The 21,486-nt window shown below is 39.0% G+C and overlaps 1 protein-coding gene across 1 annotated transcript; it reads left to right on the top strand.

The window, feature by feature from the left end:
- Positions 1-475: 475 nt before the first annotated feature.
- Positions 476-18,832, top strand: Serpinb10 (serpin family B member 10). Its single transcript, XM_013357572.4, has 8 exons — positions 476-746; positions 2,972-3,148; positions 6,820-6,885; positions 7,322-7,459; positions 9,058-9,175; positions 12,778-12,920; positions 16,086-16,241; positions 17,774-18,832. The coding sequence occupies exons 2-8, from the start codon at positions 2,981-2,983 to the stop codon at positions 18,176-18,178; spliced, it is 1,194 nt and encodes a 397-aa protein (XP_013213026.3). The 5' UTR covers positions 476-746; positions 2,972-2,980; the 3' UTR covers positions 18,179-18,832.
- The last annotated feature ends 2,654 nt before the right edge of the window (positions 18,833-21,486 follow it).

Raw genomic sequence — 21,486 nt, 5'->3', positions numbered from 1 at the left:
GAGAGCGTCCTCCGCTCCCTTGCTCCTCTGGATCTCTCCTCCTGTTCCTGTCCTCTCCTGCTTCTCCTTACAATTCCTCCTGCACATGCGCATGAAACAAGGGTCCTGTTTGTTTTTCCCTTGTAATAAATACACACACCCCATCACTGTGCCCACAACACTGATACAACCCCGCTGTTGCTGCTGATGGGGGGGCACTGTCACCCCACTCACTGGTGTCACCCTTGGGTTCCACATCAAGGCCTCAAATACAGAGAAATTTCCCAAGTGCCCACCACATACTGTTCTAAGAACAACTTTAACAGATTGACCAGGGAACAATTGGTGATTGAGAGTTTCTCTTTCATTACTCATAGCAATTCCAGTAATCTGAAGGCTTCTGTTTTCATTTTTATTTTCTAAGTCTACCAGGGGAAACCATGTTAACTGTCCTTATTTGGCAGGCGACGCAGGGGATTAAGCAAGAAATTCTGTCAGGACTCAGGCCTCTACATGCAGACCACATGGAAAATGTGGGTAATTAAATGATGCAGGCAAGGTCTCAACTGTCTCTTTGTCCTTTTATTTAAACTTCCTGCTAAGATAAGCCCCAAAGAAAGAGCGAATCAAAGGGTGAGGCTCCGAAGAAGGAGGTGCAACAATTTTTTTAAAAAAAATTTCTTCAGTTAAAAGTTCCCTAATTCTTCAGCCACAATCTCTTACTAAAGGAACAACTTGCCCATTCTGCTCTGGCAGAAGAAAATAAGGTACTGTAAATATTTCTGGGATTAAAAATGTTTATATGTGTTTTCCTTCTTTGTCATAGAGCTTAGAAAACTAAGGATCAAGACTATCTTGCCCCCCTTTTAAAAAGTCCAGAAATAATTAATTAGGCTCCATCCCCTAAGATTTTTTTCTGTACAAGTTAAAGAGTCTTAAACTTGGGCGGGTTCAGTTTCTCTTCCTGTTAGTCCTCTTTTATCACCCAATCTCTCTTACCTTTAAACTCTTAAATGCAATAAGCTGCATTGGCTAAAAAAACATTGGGGAGTTGGGAGCTGCAGTTTTGGCTCTGTGTTAGTTAACTGTGCATCCTCAGCCAGCTCATTAGCCTCTTTGGTCACGAGTTTCTTAGTGAATAAATGGAAATATATTAGGCACTTTAAGGTTCTTTCTAACTCTGATATGTTAGAAGTCTGTCTATCTATGATGAGACATTTTTATGAATGACACTATTTTCTTACTGTCTTATTTTTCTTCAACATGCGTGTGTGTGTGTGTGCGTGCGCACGCATATGCATGTAGTCAATTTATAGCTCCTGAAGACTATAAAAGAACTATTCGTTTTGAAAATGATTTCTGGTAAAATCTAATCACGAAATCATGCACATTTCAGAAAGTGCTTTTGACTGTCGAATTAGATGTTTGGCTTATTATTTCCTAAATTTCTTAAAAGAAGCAGGGGTTGTTGTCCTTGTATGTTCCAGATTAGCCTTGATACATGATTGAGGTTATTAGTATGGATAAAGATAACTGGAGATAAACTTTTCACAAGTAGTTGGCTCTTTCTTTAGAGAGCCTTATTGTTGTCAGGAATTTGTTGGAGGTGAATTACTAGAAAAACCATAAATTGTAGGTAGAATCATAAAAATCCCAGGCCCTAAAATATTACTTTCTCTCCCCTTCATGGCGAATGTTGTTGTTTGGCCACAAAGCCAAATGTTTTCCATGTTAATGTAATTCATGAATTTTAAAAAGATAAAGCTTACTATCTTGGCAGTAACCAAAACCTCATTTGAATGAATATACTCTTAAAGGAAGTAGAGAAGTAATTTCTAAGTTGCCATTTTGTTTGTCAAGAAAAAGTAAGGCGAGTTTCCAACATTTTAGGAGGGTGTAGAAATACAACAAATCTAGAGGGTGTGAATGTGTGTGGGTTTCTTTTAGAATCATATTCTTTTGGCCTGTGATCATCAGGAGCCTTGGGAATAGCTGGAAGCCACACCTAGGGCATGATTTAGAGGCTGGGAAGCTGTTTGGTTAAGTGAAAGCCTTTCTGGGAGGGATCAACAGTGTCATTGTTAACTCCAGGTCACAAAACCAAAACTCTTAATAAACCTCACCCTTGATTCCATTACTTGGCCACAGAGAAGGCTGGCTAGTTCTTGTTCTAGTTTCTCAGAGAGCCAGGAAACTGTCAGGGCAGGACCAAATTCCACACATCACTGATGCAAGTGGGCATTCCTAGACCTAGGAATCTGAGTTATTTTTAGAGAAATTATTTGTTCATAAATTGACAGTAGATTGAACTTTGCTATGTCTTTGATAGAGATTGCTTTAAATTTTTAATTTTAATTTAAGCTTAAAATATCAGGGTTATTGAGGTGAAATTTTGTAGTTAAAAGTTAAGAAAAAGAGGAGTCCCATGTTCAAGGAAAGTAGTGAGAAGAAAAGCAAGTGAGTCTTACTTTCTCACTTCTCTAAACATTTTTCACTTAATTGTGCCTGATTTCCAGTTTCAGTAAATAAAACATGGCTAAAAGCCCAAACACTGAACATTGCATTTATAAGTACCTGTTTTGTGCAAGGTCCTGGACAAGGTGCTGTTGGATGTACAAGGCTGTATATGAAGAAGATTTTATTCCCATGGTAGTTGGAAAGATTAGTTATAAATACATGAACACCAGTGGGGGCTGCTACAAATGTCAATCAATCAAGTGGGAAAAAAACTATGTTCTGGGACTTAGCTGTGAAGTGATCAGAATCAGTTAATAATGATGCATGTTAGCACCAAAATTCAAGGCAAGTCTCTGGACTTTATTGTTTTAATATATGAAATAATAATCTGGATTAGAATTTCACTAAAATTCATTCAGCTCTAGTGAATATAGGTATATACATACATATATGGGAGAATATACTTATAAAGGTAAAATAAATGAGAAGGATTTAACATTAGAATGTTCTCTATCTTTTGCTTTATTTTTCTTAGGGTTTCTCAATGGACTCTCTAGCAACATCCATCAACCAGTTTGCCCTGGCATTTAGCAAAAAGCTAGCTGAATCTGCTGAGGATAAAAATATCTTCTTCTCTCCCTGGGGCATCTCAACCTCATTGGCCATGGTGTATTCGGGCACCAGAGGTTCCACGGAAGCCCAGATGGCCCAGGTGAGTGGGAAAGGTCAATGGTCCCCTGATGCCCTTAAATTACATGCTTTCTTTGGATTTTCACTTTTCTTCTGAAAACCCAATAACCCTCATTTTATAACACTATTGTCCAAATTAAGAGATACACTTTAAAAAAAAATCTTAGAACACAAAATGAAGCCCAGTGAAGGAAATCATTTTGAAAATTATTGCTAGAAAAACCATTAAAAAAAAATCTGTGTCCTTTGGCAAAATGAAATGGAGAAATGATGAGGTTATCAATTTTAGTTCAACACAAATCCAATTTCATTTTGATGACTAAAAGGATTTAAGAAATAATGAGTCAAACTTTAGATAATAGAACTATTCAGCATGCGTTTACTCTCAGAAGAGTTTTCTACACACACACACACACACACACACACACACACACACGAAGAATCATTCTGTTCCTCATGCCTTGTGGCTGTTTCTTTAATTACTGGTTGTCTAGATGAATTTAAAGAGCCCAACAACAACATTAAAGTAAGAAAACAATATTAATGTACAAAAAAAGATTGTTTTACTGTGAGCATCTGTAGAGCATATACATGTATGTATATACATATGTCCAGCCATGGATAGCAAAATAGCTGTACATGTGTGTACACAATCATATATATATGAATAAACACATAAATAAATATGAATATGTCATTATAAATTGTCAATAAATAAATGTATTTTGTTACTAAAAATTTAAAAATAAGTTCAGCCTTAAATATTACAATAATCAAAAGGACAAATGATAGAATTCTTCTCCAAATGGTTTTCTCTGTGCCTATTGTGGAAGTGGGTACAGCCAGTCCTGTGTTCTGTGTACCCGGCCTAGGATCCCCCCGACTCTTGTAGCTCACAAGATATTGTGTAGTTTGAAAACAACCACAACAACGACAGGAGCACCTTGGCTCACCTCTAGATAATGACTGATTTCCTGGTTAGAAAGGATTAAATGACAGGCTTATTCTCAAGTGAATTCCAACTTGGGGACATTTCATGTAAGTGCATCTCTTTGTGCTACTTGTCCTTGCTTTAGATATTAATAGCCTCATTTGCAAATGAGCCTGATTCATTGACCCTGCACATTTTTTTTCTACAGGTAGGTGCTCCTTGTTCTGTTACTATGTGTCAGTGTGATCCTCCATAAGATACTCTTTATTTCTTACTGTGAGCTGGGCCCAGGATGTGGGCAATGGAATTATCTTTTGCCTTCTCTTCTCTATTGTATAATCTGGGGGAAACAGGGATGGCCATATCCTTCCTGTTAACTTTCAAAGGAAATGCTGGGGTGAATGCAAAATTTATGTCTATGTATCTTAAGATGTGTTAGACAATGTGAAATGAAGCATTTATCTAGAAAAAATAACTAAAATCCCTGAGTTTTCAAGATAATTTTGGCAATGATGGCTTTTGCTTACATTAATGAAGTAGTGGTCTCAATTCAACACCTAGCCTGCTTTCTTTTTCTATTTTTGTATTTTAGTTGTCTACCCATTATACATGTTGAGGATCTATTGTATGTATTATACATTAGATATTAGACATATTGTGATAATTTTATACATGTCAACAATGTGTGATGGGCAAATCAGCATAATTAGTATTTTCTTTTCCTTGAGCATTTATTATTTCTTTCTGTTGGAAAGCTTGGAACTACTGTCTTCTAGTTATTTTTAAAATGTGTAATAAATTTCTGTGAACCAGCATCCCTGGACTATGCTTCAAAACACTAAAATTTCTACTTCCGTTCTAGCCAGGTGTCGGCAGTTACGCAACCTCCCCACTCTCCCACCCCCATCAAGGACAGAGCAAAAACCAACTCCATCTCAGTTTCTCCTGCTGACTCTCACAGTTTGTGTCACTTGTGACAACACCAGTGCGTGGGGTCTTTCCCCACACACCAAGCAGTCAGTATGGCAGCGGAGGCCAGCTGCACGTGGTCTCGTTGAATTCAGTTCCTACACTGTACCTGGAGACAGTGTCAGATCCCACAGGTTGAAGGCTTGGTCCCCAAGACTGCCTCCTCCACCCCAATTCAGATGCCAGTCCTGGCTGCTGCCCTACACTTCTGACCATCCGGCTGTGAATCTGCATGCCCACACCGCCTCCTTGGGGTTCTCTTAATTTGCCAGAGTGGCTCTCAGAACTCAAAGAAATACACTTATTGGTTTATGGCAAAGGATATTACAAAGGGTACAGGGCAAGATGTGGCGCCAGGGCACAAGGCTTCCACACCTGGCCCAGTGCCCCACCCTCCAGGAACCTCCACGTGGTCAGCTGTCAGGAGTCTCCCACCCCTGTCTTGTCTTTGGGTTTGGAGTGGAACCTTCACCGTGCAGGCATGGCCGAGGTGTGGACAGCTTGCAGAAATGCTATTGGACAAGGAGTGTGATCCGCTGCTCGTGGACGGAGGGGAGCCCAGCCAGGCTGGCTGCTGAGACTCCTTTCCGACTCCCTGGGCAGCATTCCTTCTGTAGGGACAGGGAACCCCTTTGATTGGGGTCAGGATCTGCTAGGCAAGGTAGACCAGAGAACTTCTGTATGGACAGCTCAAAGAGAGGTGAAGGGAGGTTAGAGTGTGTTTTTGGTTTCTGTGATTCATGTGCAGGAAGAGGAGTTCTGGTTTCTGTGGCCTGCCTTGGGGAGAAAAGGCAGCAGGTGAAAGGAGGGCAGGGGAAGGTCCATGGGAGAGAACTTCTCTTTCTGAGGCAGCTTCTGAAGCCAAAAGTGCCCCAGCAGTATTTTAGTCACTTGGAAATTACATGGACTGTGGCAGCAGTGAGCCGGGAACGGCGGACAAAAGCAGAATGAATCTATTATAGTATCACATCTAATCTCCCTTCTCTGACACTGACCTTGTTAGCTAACTTGCTCATATGAGTGCCTCACTTATTTCACTTACAATGTTCCACATCGCTGTCTGTGTTGTTGCAATGAATTTTTGCTTTCTTTTATGGCTGAATAATATTCCATTGTGTATATAGAATATTGCATGTGCACAATGTAATATTTCCCATTCAGGTGTTGGTGGGAACCTTTTCAGACTCCATACCTTGACACCTAGACTTATATTCGAAACAACCATAGATACAAGTGACCAAGGGACATACGGAAGAGAATTTCTTTTTCGTTTCTTTTCTTGGTTTGTTTGTTTGTCTGGTACTGGAGATTAAACTCAGAGGTGCTTTACCACTGAGCCACATCCCCAGCCCTTTTTATTTTTTATTTTGAGACAGGATCTCATCAAGTGGCTTAGTGCCTCACTAAGTTGCTGAGGCTGCCCTGGAACTTGCAATCCTCCTTCCTCAGCCTCCAAAGCCATTGGAATTACAAGTGTGCACCATGGTGCCCAGCTTAAAATGAGATGATTTTACCTCAGGCTATTCCCATCATCATCCCAAATTTCCTATAAAAACATTAAAATTAAAAGACTAGTAACATAAATTAGATTTTTAACAATTTAGTTAAAAGCAGCTCTTGACTTATTATATTAGTTTAATTAGTACATTAGTAAAGTTAAATGGGGGCCTCCTTGTTTAACCATTTATATGTTCTGCATTTATAAGAATGACAGGCTCATATTTACAAATGTTTATTCCATATGATTATTCATATGCAAATTGTACTCACTTGTCTTTTTATTGGTATTACAGGTTCTCCAATTTAACAGACACCAGGACAGCAAATCTTGTCCTGAAAGTGAAAAAAAAAGGAAAATGGTATTTATTATCTTTTACATTTAACAGTTGCGGGGAAAGAACTTTTAGAACATGTATTTTAGTAGTTGATTTAAGCAACCTTTCATGGGTAACCTTTCTTAGAAACTTGTTAAAATTATAGAAATTCTCTTCAGGGCAGAAAATATTCTGCTTTTCAGAAGAGTCTCTTGTCTCATCTCATTTTTAAATTTCTCTTGAAAATTCTCTACTTTTGAACTTGCTCTTGCCTTCGAAAAATGAATGTGCAGAAAGGAATAAATATGCTTCATCGACAATAAAGTGTTTGCTGTGATAACGTTGAAGAAGACATTTGGGTCTATGTTAGAATTAATTTCAGCTTTTGTTTGCAATACACCAAATCATTTTAATTAGCTATAGGTTGAACACATATATGTAGCTCTGGTTCAACATCTTTTAAACTCCCTTTCTTTTAAAGGAATTCACATCCAGCAAGGCTGAAGGAATATGCTCTGACTTCCAGATACTTTCTGCAGAAATCGTCAAATCCAGCCATTCCTATATACTTAAAACAGCCAACAGAGTATATGGGCATAAGTCATATCCATTTAACAATGTAAGTGCAAACGGCTTGTTTTAATTAATGGGAAAGAAAGAGCCATGTGAATCCAGTTAGCCCACTAATTCCAAAGAGGCATCAGGAGTAAAAAGTTCCACATTTCTCTAGAGATGCCAGGGACAATCTTAATGTGGTCAGTACTTTCTGGTAATCCATTATCTAGACCAAGCACTTAGCATCTAGTTGTAAAGGAAACCAATAATGGGTCTCAAACCAGGTGTCGTGATCAGGGTTTTATAAGGTGAAAAAGGAGTGGAGCCTAAGAGTAGTGAGAGTAGGGAGTGATTTTCACATCAGAACTTTAGAGACGCTGGGGATACGGAACATGCAACAATGCCAACTTACCCCTTCGCTAATGATCGAATCTGCATCAGTCTATACTGCCTTGTCCTGTGAACTCAGAGTGGGGCAGGCAGTCATGTGTCTCTCTCGGTCTGTCCCTCACTTCCATTGGCATAGATCAGAAAGGAACAGGAGGACCCAGACATTGAACCCAAAGGGCAAGGAAGTTAGAGAGGGCAGCAATCAGGTAAAATAAAGCTATTTTGTGGTTTCCAGCAGTGCTATCCCTGTCCATATCGGGGGAATTCTGGGGAGTTCAGGACTTGCTATTTGGTATTACAAAGGGCACAAAGCCAGCCAAATGGGGTCTTAAAGACAGTTTCACTAATGGAAGGCTTGTGAGCTCCTGTTTGATTCTGAAGTAGGTGAGATGACTGAGCTCAGTGGGCACTTGGGAAACAAGGGACATGGACATAGAAACATCTTTTTATGTGTCCACAACTCTGAGTTAAGACAGGGTGTGGTGCTTCCTGAAGAGTCAAGTTTTCTTTGTGCTAGATTAAAAATTCTGCAAAACTTGGCCTTTGTAATCTCAAACCATTTCCCATAAACAGAATTAACTTGCTATTTTTATTCCTTCAAGCCTTCCATGAAGGAATACCACAACTATATACAGTAATGCATTATGCTCCCAAGGCAGGGGGACCCATAGTGGCAACCTCGGTGACAGCCCATTGTGCTGACTCCCACCAGATGAAAGGACAAGGCCTGACCTGTTTCCTTGGAATGCTGGGTGAAAGCTTTAACCACCTTACAAATCAGCTTTCACAGCAGAAGATATTTTCTTCAGGGACTACCCTAATTCCCAGGGCTTTAGAGTTCACTGAAGGCAGGTGCCAGACCAGGGAGCTAACTGTGATTGTGTCCCTGACAGAAAGCCAAGCTCAACTCCCAGTACCCTTGGCTGCGGCGGTCACTCCTGAGATTTATAGCCTCCTCCCTTTCCGTCTTATCCTCATGTCCCCGTATGAATAAAAATGGAACCAAAGAAGTTGTGGAAGACCCAGCACAGTGGGAGGCAGACCTTCCTTCCACACCTGGAGTTTTGCATGACTAGTGGGTTTAAAGAGGGATGTGTTGAGATTTTGACCAAAATTGAGAGTGAGGAAAGAGAGATGGGAGGGATGGGGTAGGAGTTTGCCATTGTTCATCTCTGTGGTTTTATTTATTTATTTTTTTTAATAATGTAAATAGATTTGATTTCTCAATTTTGGGCAAACTCTACAAAAGAAGATTTTACCTATGTCTTTCAGAAATATTTAGAAGATATGAAAATGTATTTTGATGCAGAACCACAGTCTGTTAACTTTGTGGACGCTTCTGATCAAGTCAGAAAGGAGATCAACTCTTGGGTGGAAAGCAGGACTGAAGGTACACTGTCACCAAGGGGCTGGGTGCAGGGTTCTCCCAGCATCGCTGCATAATTGAATTTGTGCCTTGTGTAACTGTCTGTATCTCTCTTTTTTAACATCTATTTTTTAGTTGTAGGTGGACACACAATATCTTTATTTCATTTTAATATGGATGCTGAGGATCGAACCTAAGGCCTCAGGCATGCTAATTAAGCGCTCCACCATTGAACCACAACCCCAGCTCCTAAATGGAACTATAGACATAGTGTAAATATTCAAAGCTTCTATATGTGTTTATTCCCATACTCTTTAGACTTTCAGCTTTCCCAGTAAGTCCCAACTGAAACCCAGAATCCCAATCACTACTCTACCCAGTAGACAAGAGAAGGATCACAGCCCACTAATTCCAAAGAGGCATCTGGGTTTTAGAAGCAGGAAAGTGCAAAGAAGGAAATGTGAAATGCTGCTGTAGTTGTTGCTTTTACAATAATAATAACTACTAACAAATAACAAAAATGGGGCATTAAATATGCTACATTATCTTAAATAGTTTTCAAAATAAGGTGGTGTGTTAGAGTATGGGCCGAGAGGTGTATGTTCTGTGTTCTGGAGGCAAGATGTCCAGGTGCAGCTGGCCAGCCCCCCTCTGAAGGCACCAGCAAGGCACTTTCTCATGGTCTCCTGGCTTTGCTGGTTGCTGGCAATCCTTGGCATCCCTGGTGTGCCCATGCATCACTGCAGCCTGTGCCTCTGTGAGAACATGGCTCTGTGTGTGTATGTGTGTGTGTGTGTGTGTGTGTGTGTGTGTGTTTCTGTCTGTCTCTCTCTTTTTCTCTTCTTTCTGGTACTGGAGATTGACCCTAAGCATGTCCCACCACTGAGCTACATCCCCGACACTTTCTTTTGTTTTCTATTTCAAGGCAGGGTCTCCCTAAATTGCTCAGCCTTTTCTCAAGCTGTGGATCCCTCTGCCTAGGCCTCACTAGCAGTTGGGATCACAGGTGTGTGCCACCAGTACTGGCTCTGTGTGTCTTTTGTGACTCTATCTTCAAATGGTGTTCTCCTCTCTTTACATCTATATATCAATTTCCATCTATTTATAAGGATACCAGTCATTGGATTGGGGCTTACCCTAATCCAGGAGGATTTCTTCTTAATTTGATTAAATGTGCAAAGACTATTTCCAAATAAGGCCACATTCTTAGGTACTGAGGGATAAAACTTGACTGGTTCTTTGGCAAAGGTAAGGAAGTCAAAATTAAACCTACAACAGTGTGATATTCTTGTAAAAATGTATAACTGAATATTATCTTGAGGAAACAAACAAACCCAAACTTGAAAATTCTGGGACATTTTACAAACATGGCAAGTATTTTTCAAAGAGTGCCAAGGTCATGGAACAATGAATGAATGAGGACTTGTTACAGATTAAAGGGAATGAAGAAATCACAATCAAATGTAATGCAAGATCTTGATTGACTTATGGCCCAGAAATTAAAGGATTTTATAGGAATTTGAATATGACCTGTTAATAGTACTCTAGTGATAGAAACTTCCTATCATTGTGTCATTGGTAGAAATAAAATGCAGTCATCGTTTTTACCAATGTGGCACATACCAGGATGTAACAATTCCACTTTTTAGTTACTTATTTTTAGAAGATAAGAAAAAAATAATTTTTTTTGTGTAAGAGTAAACTCAACACCTGGACGTACTTTATTAGTTTTGCTTTTCAGTTAATTCTCTTTGCTTACCATATTACCTGCAAATAATAATTTTGTCTGTTCTTTTTATACGATCATATCTTATTTAGTTTTCTTATTTTATGACATGAGTTACCATTTTGATAAAAATATTAAATAATGGTACTCATAACAGACTATGAATACTACTAGTATTTTTTGGTAAGCATAATTATGAAAGTGTTTTGGAGAAAAATATTCTTTTTCATATTAAGGAAGTACTCATTCTTTTTAATGTACAATGACATAATTTAAAAATTAGAAATAGTTGATGAAAATAGATCAAAAGTATTTTTATATCCATCAAGATGATTTTTCTCCTATCACCCACAAGAACAATGGCTTCAGTTTGTTTGGGCTGCTATGATAAAATCCATTGCCTGGGAAATGTGTAGATTGTAGAAATCAGTTCTTACAGTTCTGGAGGCTGGCAGGTTCAGAATCAAGACGCCTGGGTCTGTTGGGAGCTTACTTTCTTCTTCTAAGACACCTTCCTGTGTCTGCTGTGTCCTCCTGTGTAGAGGAACAAGCAGAACCCTGGATTCCACTCACAGGAACCTTCATCTATCCTGAGGGTAGAGCCCCCACGACCTATTTACTCCCTGGGACCCCATCTCCACACTGTCGGGGTAAAGTATTAAGTTCCAACATATGAGTTTCGGAGGAGTACAAATATTCACACCACAACAATAATGCATTATACTAATAGATTTCTTGATATATGTTTCTTACCTTCTGACATAATATATATTTATTTTCTAAGTTTAACTTGAATTTTTTTGTTTATATTCACAAGAGAAATTGGTTTGTAGGTGGCAATTTTGTGCTTCCTTGGTTGTGTCTTCATACTGGCGATGTGCTAGCTTGATATAAGTAATCAGAGGGCTTTTCATTTTTATGCTCTGAAACTGTAATAGTTAGAGCTCTATCAGCAATTTGAAAGTTTAAAAGAATCCATCTTTTTACATGCCTGGGATATATTCCCTGTTTTTAAAGGAGGTTTTCAAATTCTCTAAGAAGTAGCCACTTGAATGTTCTGATGTTTATGAGGCTTTTTTTGTGTATGTGTTTGTGTGTGTGTGTGTGTATGTGTGTGTGTCCCTTCCCCTTGGTTTTCTACTAATTCTTGCATTTTCTGTTAATATGAAAATTCATCCATATCACCTTTTTAAATGAAGTACTATAAGCTATATTTTAAAAATCGCTTTCATGTCTGTACTTGGACTGTTGAGAAGATTTTGAATAGTTTCTGTTTCTGGGGGAAGCTGAATCAGGTTCTATCTCCATTTATCAAACATGTTGACTTTATAACGCACCTCTAAACCTGATCTTATGCATTTTTAATAAATCTTTCAAGGTGCTTTAGTGGAGAGTTTGGACAGAATGTATCAGGGGCTGCCTATCAAAGATCACTTTAAACAATGGCTAGAATAATATAATATGCACAATTGCAGAAAGCAATATTTTAGGGGCAGAGGGAGACACTGTCACAATCTTTCAGATTTAATCAGAGAAGTTCACAGTGTGTGACTACAAACAGACGTAAGAGAGACGAAGCATTTCTGTCTTCTCAAAATAGAGGTACAAAGCAACTTGTATCAGAGGGAGGTTTTATAATTGAAATGCAAATTTATTCTTAATGTGAAATAATACTTATTGGCCACTCAGCATATTAATTCTTCAGTGTTTCCCTGTTTTCTCATAGCTACTCTAAACAGAAATAGGACTTAAATTCCTGAATGGACCTGTTTCTGGAAAATCTGAAATAAGAACTTTTAAAGAAAATTTTATGAGTCTAGAAAGATGGAAGTCTGGTTTTATAATTAAAATAGACGCATTTCTACTAGGCCATTTGAAATCTGTCCTTTTACTCTTGCAGGAAAAATTCTGAATCTCCTACCGGATGACTCTGTGGACTCCCTGACCAGGATGGTCCTGGTGAACGCCCTTTACTTTAAAGGAATCTGGGAACATCAATTCCAAGTGCAAAATACCACAGAAAAGCCTTTCAGAATAAACAAGGTGAGAATCTGAACTTGTGAAAGATCAGCTTGAATTGTCACGTGGCTTTGTAACATGACCCTATTTTAAATTTGCTCTTCTTTCTGACTATATATTCCTCTAAACTAGGACTCTTACTAGGAAAGGGATGGCTGGGCAAAGCTCTTAGTTCTCTCCCACACAGAAATTCCCCTGTCACTGTTTTTCTCTGACCATGAACATGTTTTATCATTTGGTCCCTTGAGCTGGGTAGGGTGTGTTTTATAGTTATTTCTCAGTTGAGGAATGCAAGGTGGCCAAGGGACTGGAGGCATGAATGAGTGGGAAGGAGTTCAGAACCAGAACCTAAGACCCTTCACTGTAAGCTCTGTTCTTATTCTACTAAACCAATGCTATCTCCTACCCCATTCTTACCCTTCCATAAGTAAAAGCAGTTAAAATGCTAGATCTCATTTCATTAAGGTTTCTTTCTGATAGGCTTGTCCCTATTACAAGCAACAGGAACTCACTTCAGAAAACTGACAAAGTACTTTAGATGCACCACTTTAAAGAAGGAGAGCTTCATTGTGGCTCTTGGTTTCATTCCATGGTCACTTTTCCTGTCATTTTGGGCCTGTGGTGAGGCAGGACATTATGGAAAGGGTGTGTAATGGATCTAACCACTTACAGCCAGAAAAGAAAGAGAGAGAAGCAGCTAGGATGGCAGTATCCCCTTCAAGGGCATGCCCAAGGACCTGAGTTCCTTCCCTAGGCCCTAACTCCAATGTTCCCACCCTCTCCTAAGAGCACCAATGACTGAAGATCAACACATGGTCTTTGGAGACTATTTAAGATCCAATGAGAATAGAAAGGAATGAGGCTGGGTCCTGGGATATGAGTGGAAATAAGATCTCAAATGTCAGGATTTTTTTTCTCAAGTTTTTCAACTCCCTTTCTTCTGTCAGTCTTCTCTCAGACCAAAGTGTAACTTTCTCTGCTTTTTGATCCACAGTAGCCACATGGCTACCTACAGTCTTCTCATTTCTAGAGACCAGGCTGATGCAACCCATCTGAATTTTTAGGAAGGGAACTGCTGGCCAAGGTGGGTTCCAGTTGTGCAGGCCAGGGTGGTCTTATCACACAAACAGCACTGCCGAGGACCTCCCGCTGCAACTGTGTTGATGTGTGCAGCAGGGATCCTCTGAGGATGGGGCAGGCAGAACACACAGCACAACAGGCTAATGAGAAATGAGCTGAGTAGTTACTTGTGATAGAATATTTGGTTACAAGTGACAGAAAAGCATTTTAAACTAGCTCCAACAAAATGGGAATTAGATTATGTCCCTAAGAGGAAGTGGGCAGTCCAATGGGTGGGGTCTGTAGAGCTGTAGGTAATCTCAGTTGTCTCTCTCTCACCTTTTCCTCTGCCCTCACCTCTTCTTCCTGCCTCACCCTCATTCTGTTATACTGAAGATGGAGTCTATCTAAGTGACTAGGGAATGTAGCCGCTTCATTCTTAGCTTTTTAGTTCCACTCTTCTATTAGAAATGGAAAGTTCTAGCTGCTGTTCTAACAGCTTGGGATACCATAAGGATTCTGGTGGGGGTCAGACTTGTACTCACCTGGAAACAGGCACAGTATCCTGGGGTGCTCCTGATAAATGGCCCTGGTCACATGGCCATCAGCTTAGCATAAGGGTGGTACCTTGGGATTGACCTCAGCTCTATGCAGAATGGTTAAATAACATGTGTGTACAACATCTGGATTGCAGAAGGTTTTGTTTTGCAATTGACTTTTATTTTTAAATGCCTTATTTTTAGAGCATTTTTTTTTTAATTTAGAAATTTTTTTTTTCAGAAAGTACAAAGTTCCCATATCCGGCCCTTCAACACATGTCAACTTTGCAGTATTATTAACATCCTGTGTGGTACATTTGTTATAACTGGTTAGCTCATCTTGACAGCTTAGTATTAACTCTCTGGAGCTGATAATATTTCCAGGTTCACTCTTGGTGTTGTATTGTTCTGTCATTTTGACAAATGAATAATGTCACGTAGCCACCACTGTAGAATCGTTCAGAAGAGTTTCACCACTCTCTAAATGCCCTGTGCTCCACCTGCTCATTCCTTCCACCCAGGTCCTGGCAACCACTGGTCATTTTATTGTTTCAACAGTAAAACAATAGCCTTTTCAGGCCAACTCATTTCTCTTAACAATATGTGCTTAGGGACCCTGGATATATTTTTACATCTTGATAGATCCTTTTGCTTTATTGCTAAATAATTTTCTATTGTGCAGATGTGTCAGAGTTTGTTTAACTGCTCACTTATTGAAGCATGTCTATTTCCTACTAGTTTGGGGTAATAATGAATAACATTGAGATAAACACTCGTGTGCAAGTTTTGTGAGGACACAAGTTTTAAACATATTTGAGTGAAGAGCGAGAAGCACAATTGCTGGATTATATGATAAGGCAATGTTGATCTTAGTCAGACACTGCCAAATTGTCTTCCAAAGTGGCTGTTCCATTTTACATTACCACCAGCAATGAATGGAACATATCTTTGCCAGCCTCTGATATTGTTAGTGTTTGGATTTTTGCCATTATAATAATAGTTGCTTTAACTTGCAGTACTCTAATGAAATATGACTGAGCATTTTTTCATAAGCTAGAATTGCCCATTAATATCTTTTGACAATGTTTAAAACTGGATTGTTTATTTTATTTTTGTTGAGTTTTAAGAATTCTTTGTATATTTTAACACCAGTCCTTTGTTAGATACATTTTGCACATGTTTTCTCTTAGTCTATTGCTTGACTTTCCATCTTAGTGCATTTCAACATTTATGATACTTTCTCAAATGTTTGCATGTGAAATATATCTTCTTCAGTTTCCAGATCATTGACAGTTACATAGTTAAAATTATATGTTGTTCAAAATATTTTGTAGAATCCACCTTACTATGACTTATAGAGATTTCTGGAATAGTGTTAGAGATGGAACTTTCCTTCCCATTCACCTCTTACCAGTGATACTGTTCAGAATTTCCAAAAAATAAGGTCTGGATAACTTTATTTGGTATTTACCAGAGGATGATCAGTTTCACCAATGTCCTAGGCAGCCGGGAACCAATGGTGATCAAGAATTAAGAACTTGGTGGAACATCTCTTCAATGACTTTGCTACCTATTTTTTTTATATATATAGACTACAAGCAAACCAGTGCAAATGATGTTCATGAAAGAGAAGCTTCAGGTTTTTCATATTGAAAATCCACAAGCCACAGGCCTCCAACTTGACTACAAGGGCTCTGACCTCAGCCTGCTTGTGCTACTGCCTGATGATGACAGCGCACTGAAGCAGGTAAACGTGTCCGTCTCTCCGAGGTGAAGATGGCGCCTGCGTTCACCCTTGTCTTCCAGGGAGAAACTAAGGACTCAGCCTCCCTGCTTCTTAACTCCTGAACAGGAAGGCAATCAGCCAACTTGCCTTGAGCTCTCTGTACTTTACCTAAACAGTATCGTTTAAACTTTGCAAAGCTCTATAAAGTCGACATTACTCTTACTTGGAGAGGTTAGGGAATCCATAGACACCTCTAACATGGGCTGGTTACACAAAGATCCACATGTACAACAGAGATAGATTCTCTTTGCCAGGTACAGAGCTGTGTGGACTGATCATAGGAATCTTTCAGTCTAGGTCTCCTGGTAGAAACTGTATAATTCAAGATGTGTGTGTGTGTATGTGTGTGTGTGTGTGTGTGTGTGTGTGTGTGTGTGTTTTGTTGAGGATGAAGCCCAGGGCCTCATTCATGCTATGCTAAGCAGATTCTCTATCATTGATCTATACCCCCTACCCAAGATTAATTGCTCTAATCACTTTTGTGTGTGCATGTGTGTGTGGTGTGTTCTACAACTTTTTTTTCTAAGTCAAAACTTTCACAAAAAAAAACCCTGTATTAGTGCTATTTTCAGATATTATTTAAGCTGTTTATTAGCCAGATTTCTATTAGGCTGGATGTAATTTTGGCCAGACCATATTCCTGAGCAGTTGCATGCCTAATAGGATGAACACTGGTGTCTCGTGCAGTAGATGACTTTTCCTTGCACTGGGCCTTTCATCTGTGCCAGACTCTTAGTTGTAAGTTTCCTTAGCCCTACCGGCATGTAGAAAAGATTTCCAAATTGTTTCATAAATGTGTGAAACTAAAAAGAATGGTAAAAGACCAGTGTGGACTAGTACCCATGAGTCTCACAGCCTAAGATAAGTTTCTCTTCTTAGGTGTGCAAGGACCCAAGCTGAAGATACTGTCATGTTATTAATATGCATCATATATAAATATGTCACTAACAGCCAATGAATGCTTGGGTATAGGAAACTCTCCAAGTAGCAAGAGTGTGTGCTTTTGAAACAAACATGTCATTTAAAAATTCAAACATATACATATATAAACACACATGCATATGTTCATATACATTCATATGTACACATTCATTTATTTGTTATTTTAAAATTCAGAATATAAAGAGGATAAAATTACCCTCATATTTAATATTGAAAAAAACTATTCCTAAGATTTAGGAGCTTTCATTTTTAAATTTTTCTTTTATGGCATAGTTTATACTTATTGGGTTTATATTATTGTGATTTTTAGAGTATAGAAATTTTATTTTGCCCCAGATTTTGGTTTCAAAGAATTCTCTCCCATGTTGACCTACAAAACAAAAGGTTCTGCGGGTCCACTCCACAAGGCTATCATTACACAACCAAAAGGATTTACAGCTGTGTGCCTTTGTTACCCTGGGTGAAGGGAGTGATTGCAATTCATCTGTGGGATCCCTAGGGGTCGCTCTTCACCATTTCCCTCTCCTGACTTCGTTGGTTCTGATCCGCAGCTGGAAAAGGTGGTCACCTCTGAGAAGCTGAAAGAGTGGACCAGTGAAGACATGATGGAATTGTGTGAAGTGCAGCTGCATCTGCCCAAGTTCAAGCTGGAGGAGAGTTATGATCTCAAGTCCACTCTGAGCAGCATGGGGATGACAGATGCCTTTAGCCCGAGCAAAGCAGATTTCTCAGGAATGTCTTCAGACAGAAACCTGTTTCTGTCCAATGTTTTCCACAAGGCTTTTGTGGAAATAAATGAACAAGGGTCAGAGGCTGCAGCAGGCACTGGGAGTGAGGTGGCTTTTCGAAGAGGATTCCCTTCCATTGAATTCAATGCAGACCATCCATTCCTCTTCTTCATCAGGCACAACAAAACCAATAGCATTCTCTTCTACGGAAGATTCTGTTCCCCCTAAACCCTGTGTCTCTCACCTAATAAGACTATCTTATGGTGTGAAAAATGCACCATATGATAGAAAACACAGTTATCATGAAAATAAGTGTAGTCTACACCTCTTTTCACTTTTAAATAATGATCTTGTCATTTCTGTATAGCTAGAGATAATGAAGCTTTTTATTTTTACCACACAAGCAGCAGTTGGTTTTAATGTGACTTTGATTTACCTTGCAGATATGCTATGTTATTCCATCTAATAATTCACAGTTCTTGAGCTACCTGATCATTGTATTAATGTCAATTACATTTCACATTCATTGATTAGTGTAGAAAATATTTATAAATGCAACATGATATTGAAAAATAAGACATTTTCAAGAATATCATTTGTTGACTCTTAAAATCCAACATAAAATTAGCTCTCCCTGTCTGCTATTTTAAAAAATACTTATATAGACATTAATGAGAAATCTAGTGAAATGCAAGTGAAATCCATGATTTAGTTAGTAGCAGTGTACCAATCTTGATGTCTTAGCTTTGATAAATGTACCTTGATAATATAAGATGTTAAGCATTAGGGGAAATTGTATTGGGGGTCTATGGGAATCCTATTATTTTTGCAATTTTTATATGAATCTAAAATTATTCAAAAATAAAAATTTGTTTAAAATAATTATGTGTAAAAAGTCAGTCACATTTGAGCCTTAATTTTAAAATTATAATAAGCTAGAAGAGTAAATTTTTCATTTATATAAATAGGTGTTATTTATAACATCATATTTTAATAAAACTAAAATTTCCATAAAATTGGCTGTGATTTTACAATTTATTTTATGCCTTATTATCTTCTAATACAAACTTGTTTATTGGTGGTCTCATCAATTGTTGTTCTAATTTTAGAGACCAATTTTTGCCATTCAGATTTGCTTTTTTTTCTATTTCTCTAATAAAAAGTAAAACTCGATCTCATGAAAAGCATACCTATTAGTATAAAATCTATTTCCTGAATGGAATCTTGGTCCTGTGTTATAGGATACAAGAATAGTTCTATGCTTTAGCAAAAAAAAAAAAAAAATGATACAAACTTGTATCATACCTTTATGAAACATTTTGCTTCTATCCATAATATCCCACATTTACTAGCAGTGAAAGCAATCCCCTGTGTTTGTGTTGCAATAAATTAAAAGTTGTTAAATGTTATACATCACTGTGAACTAGTAAGTAGTAAGTTATATGTGTTTGGATATCAAGTCAGATCAAAGGAAGACCTGCCTACCACTACTCTCAGAGGTTGACAATCCGAAAATAACAAAAGCAACATATTTTAAACAAACAGCAATAACAGGAAAATGTTGATCTTAGAAACTTCAGTAAGATTCACTCAGGCAGTCATTAAATCAAAAAGTGTTCATTGATCAGCTTTGAAACAGAAACAGAACCTGCTGGTCCCCTGTGAGCAAGGAGCTCCCACACTTTAATGTGGGGAAAAGTGGAAGTTGGTGAAAAGAATGCTTGTAAAATAAATTGTAATATTCTTGGAGGGGTGTGTGTGTGTGTGTGTTGTTTAAACGAAGAAGCTTTAAATAGCGGGATTTGCTGTTACACGTTCTTCTCCTTCAGTGCAAATGTTGATAGCCTGTCTTTTTAGAAGAATCAGGGACCTTCAGGATCAGCAGATAATTGTCCCTACAAACCTCATTTCTTACCTCGCAAAACCAGCGTCGGAGAGGAGTCTCAGTTCTCTCGGAGCATTACTTATTTATTTTGGAGGACTTCTTTTACAGGTGGTATGCCCATTGAAGTACAATATAAACGTGTGCACAGGTACACATGTTAATGCACAGAAAGTCCTCTGGCGGAGAAAGGAAACGACCCCACTCTTTAATTTCTATAACTTGGCATTGCTCGATTTCTGTTATATTGGCACACATCGCTCTTTTATTTCTGTAATATGATGTCTGAGAAATGTCCTCTGAGCTGGGCTTGGAGTGGAATGGAAAAGGCACCAGAGCAGAATTACAAACTGCAAGGAAAAGTGCAAGGAGGGACGTCACCAGAAGGGCGGAGTAGCAGCCCTAGCTCAGCTCCCCTGCCTGCAATCGGAACCGCCCCGGGAAAACCAATCACAGCTACCTAGTGGCAAAATCACCAGCTGGTATAGCCCTGAATTTAAAATAAAGGCTGTGAAGGAAAACGCGCACCTCTGACCGTAATCCACCCCTTCGAGCTGACCCAGAGGCAGGAAGTCCCCCAGCCCGGGGGCACCCAGTCGCAGTTTCTAGACTGGGAAAAGTGAGATCCTCGAGGGTCCTCGCCTTAGTTCATCCGAAGCGCGGCTAGTGCTGGTAGGACTGGCCAGGCCAGCCAACGACAAAATGTGGAGTGGGGCTGCTGACTCCTGAGGTCCCCTAGGAAAACACAAAATTTGAGAGGCTTCCTAATAATCAGCCACACTGCAAGAGGCACTCCGCTGCCGGCCTTCCCACAACCTGGGTGAGCCCTTAAAGCCCTCCTCAGGCCCATTTAATTGGAGCATCCAAAGTTAAAATAGTTGCAAGCAACCTGGTCTTGGGGCGCCATCTCGTGTCATAAAAGAGGCATTAACTCTGAGTTAAGGGAATCCTACATTCTGCACAAAACCACCAGACAGACCTAACTTTAAAAACACAGACACAAACCAGGCTGGACAGTGAAGATTGAAACAAACAAACAAACAAACAAAAAAACCCAACTTCTTCAACAACGCAAAGCCATAAAGGGGCATACAAATACTCTCACCAGATGTAGACAGAAGACCTTACAGACCAAGAATTCAAAATGACTAGAGGAAACTCAGCAAACTCCAGGACACAGAAAAGCAATTCAAAAATTTATCAAAGAAATGTATCAAAGAGATTAAAATAATTTACAATGAAACAGGAATTCTGGAGCTGAAAATTTAGAGTGAATGAACTTACTTTAACAATATAGGATATTTGGGACAACGTTGAAAGAGTCTAGGGGTCTTTTGGAGGTCAAAGGGGACTTGAAAACAACAAAAGGGTGAAATGTTTATTTTATGAAATAATAGCAGAAAAAAAGTTTAAACCTCAAGAGAGATCAAGTATCTAGGTACCATGTGCTAGTCATCTTTGCATCACTTTAACAAGATAATTAACTTACAAAGAAAAGGGGTTTATTTCGGCTTGTAGTTTTGGACCTGTGGTGGCACAGCATGGCAGAAAATGTGTCAGAGGAAAACAACAACAACAACAACAACAACTGCTCCCTTCATGGCTGGGAACTGAAAGAGGAAGAAGAAAGTTTCGGGGTCCCTCTGTACCTTCA

This window comes from Ictidomys tridecemlineatus, chromosome 13 (genome assembly GCF_052094955.1).
Source record: "Ictidomys tridecemlineatus isolate mIctTri1 chromosome 13, mIctTri1.hap1, whole genome shotgun sequence".
NCBI classification, from domain to species: domain Eukaryota; kingdom Metazoa; phylum Chordata; class Mammalia; order Rodentia; family Sciuridae; genus Ictidomys; species Ictidomys tridecemlineatus.
Note: the sequence above shows the minus strand (reverse complement) of the source record. Positions and strands in the feature narration are given on the sequence as shown.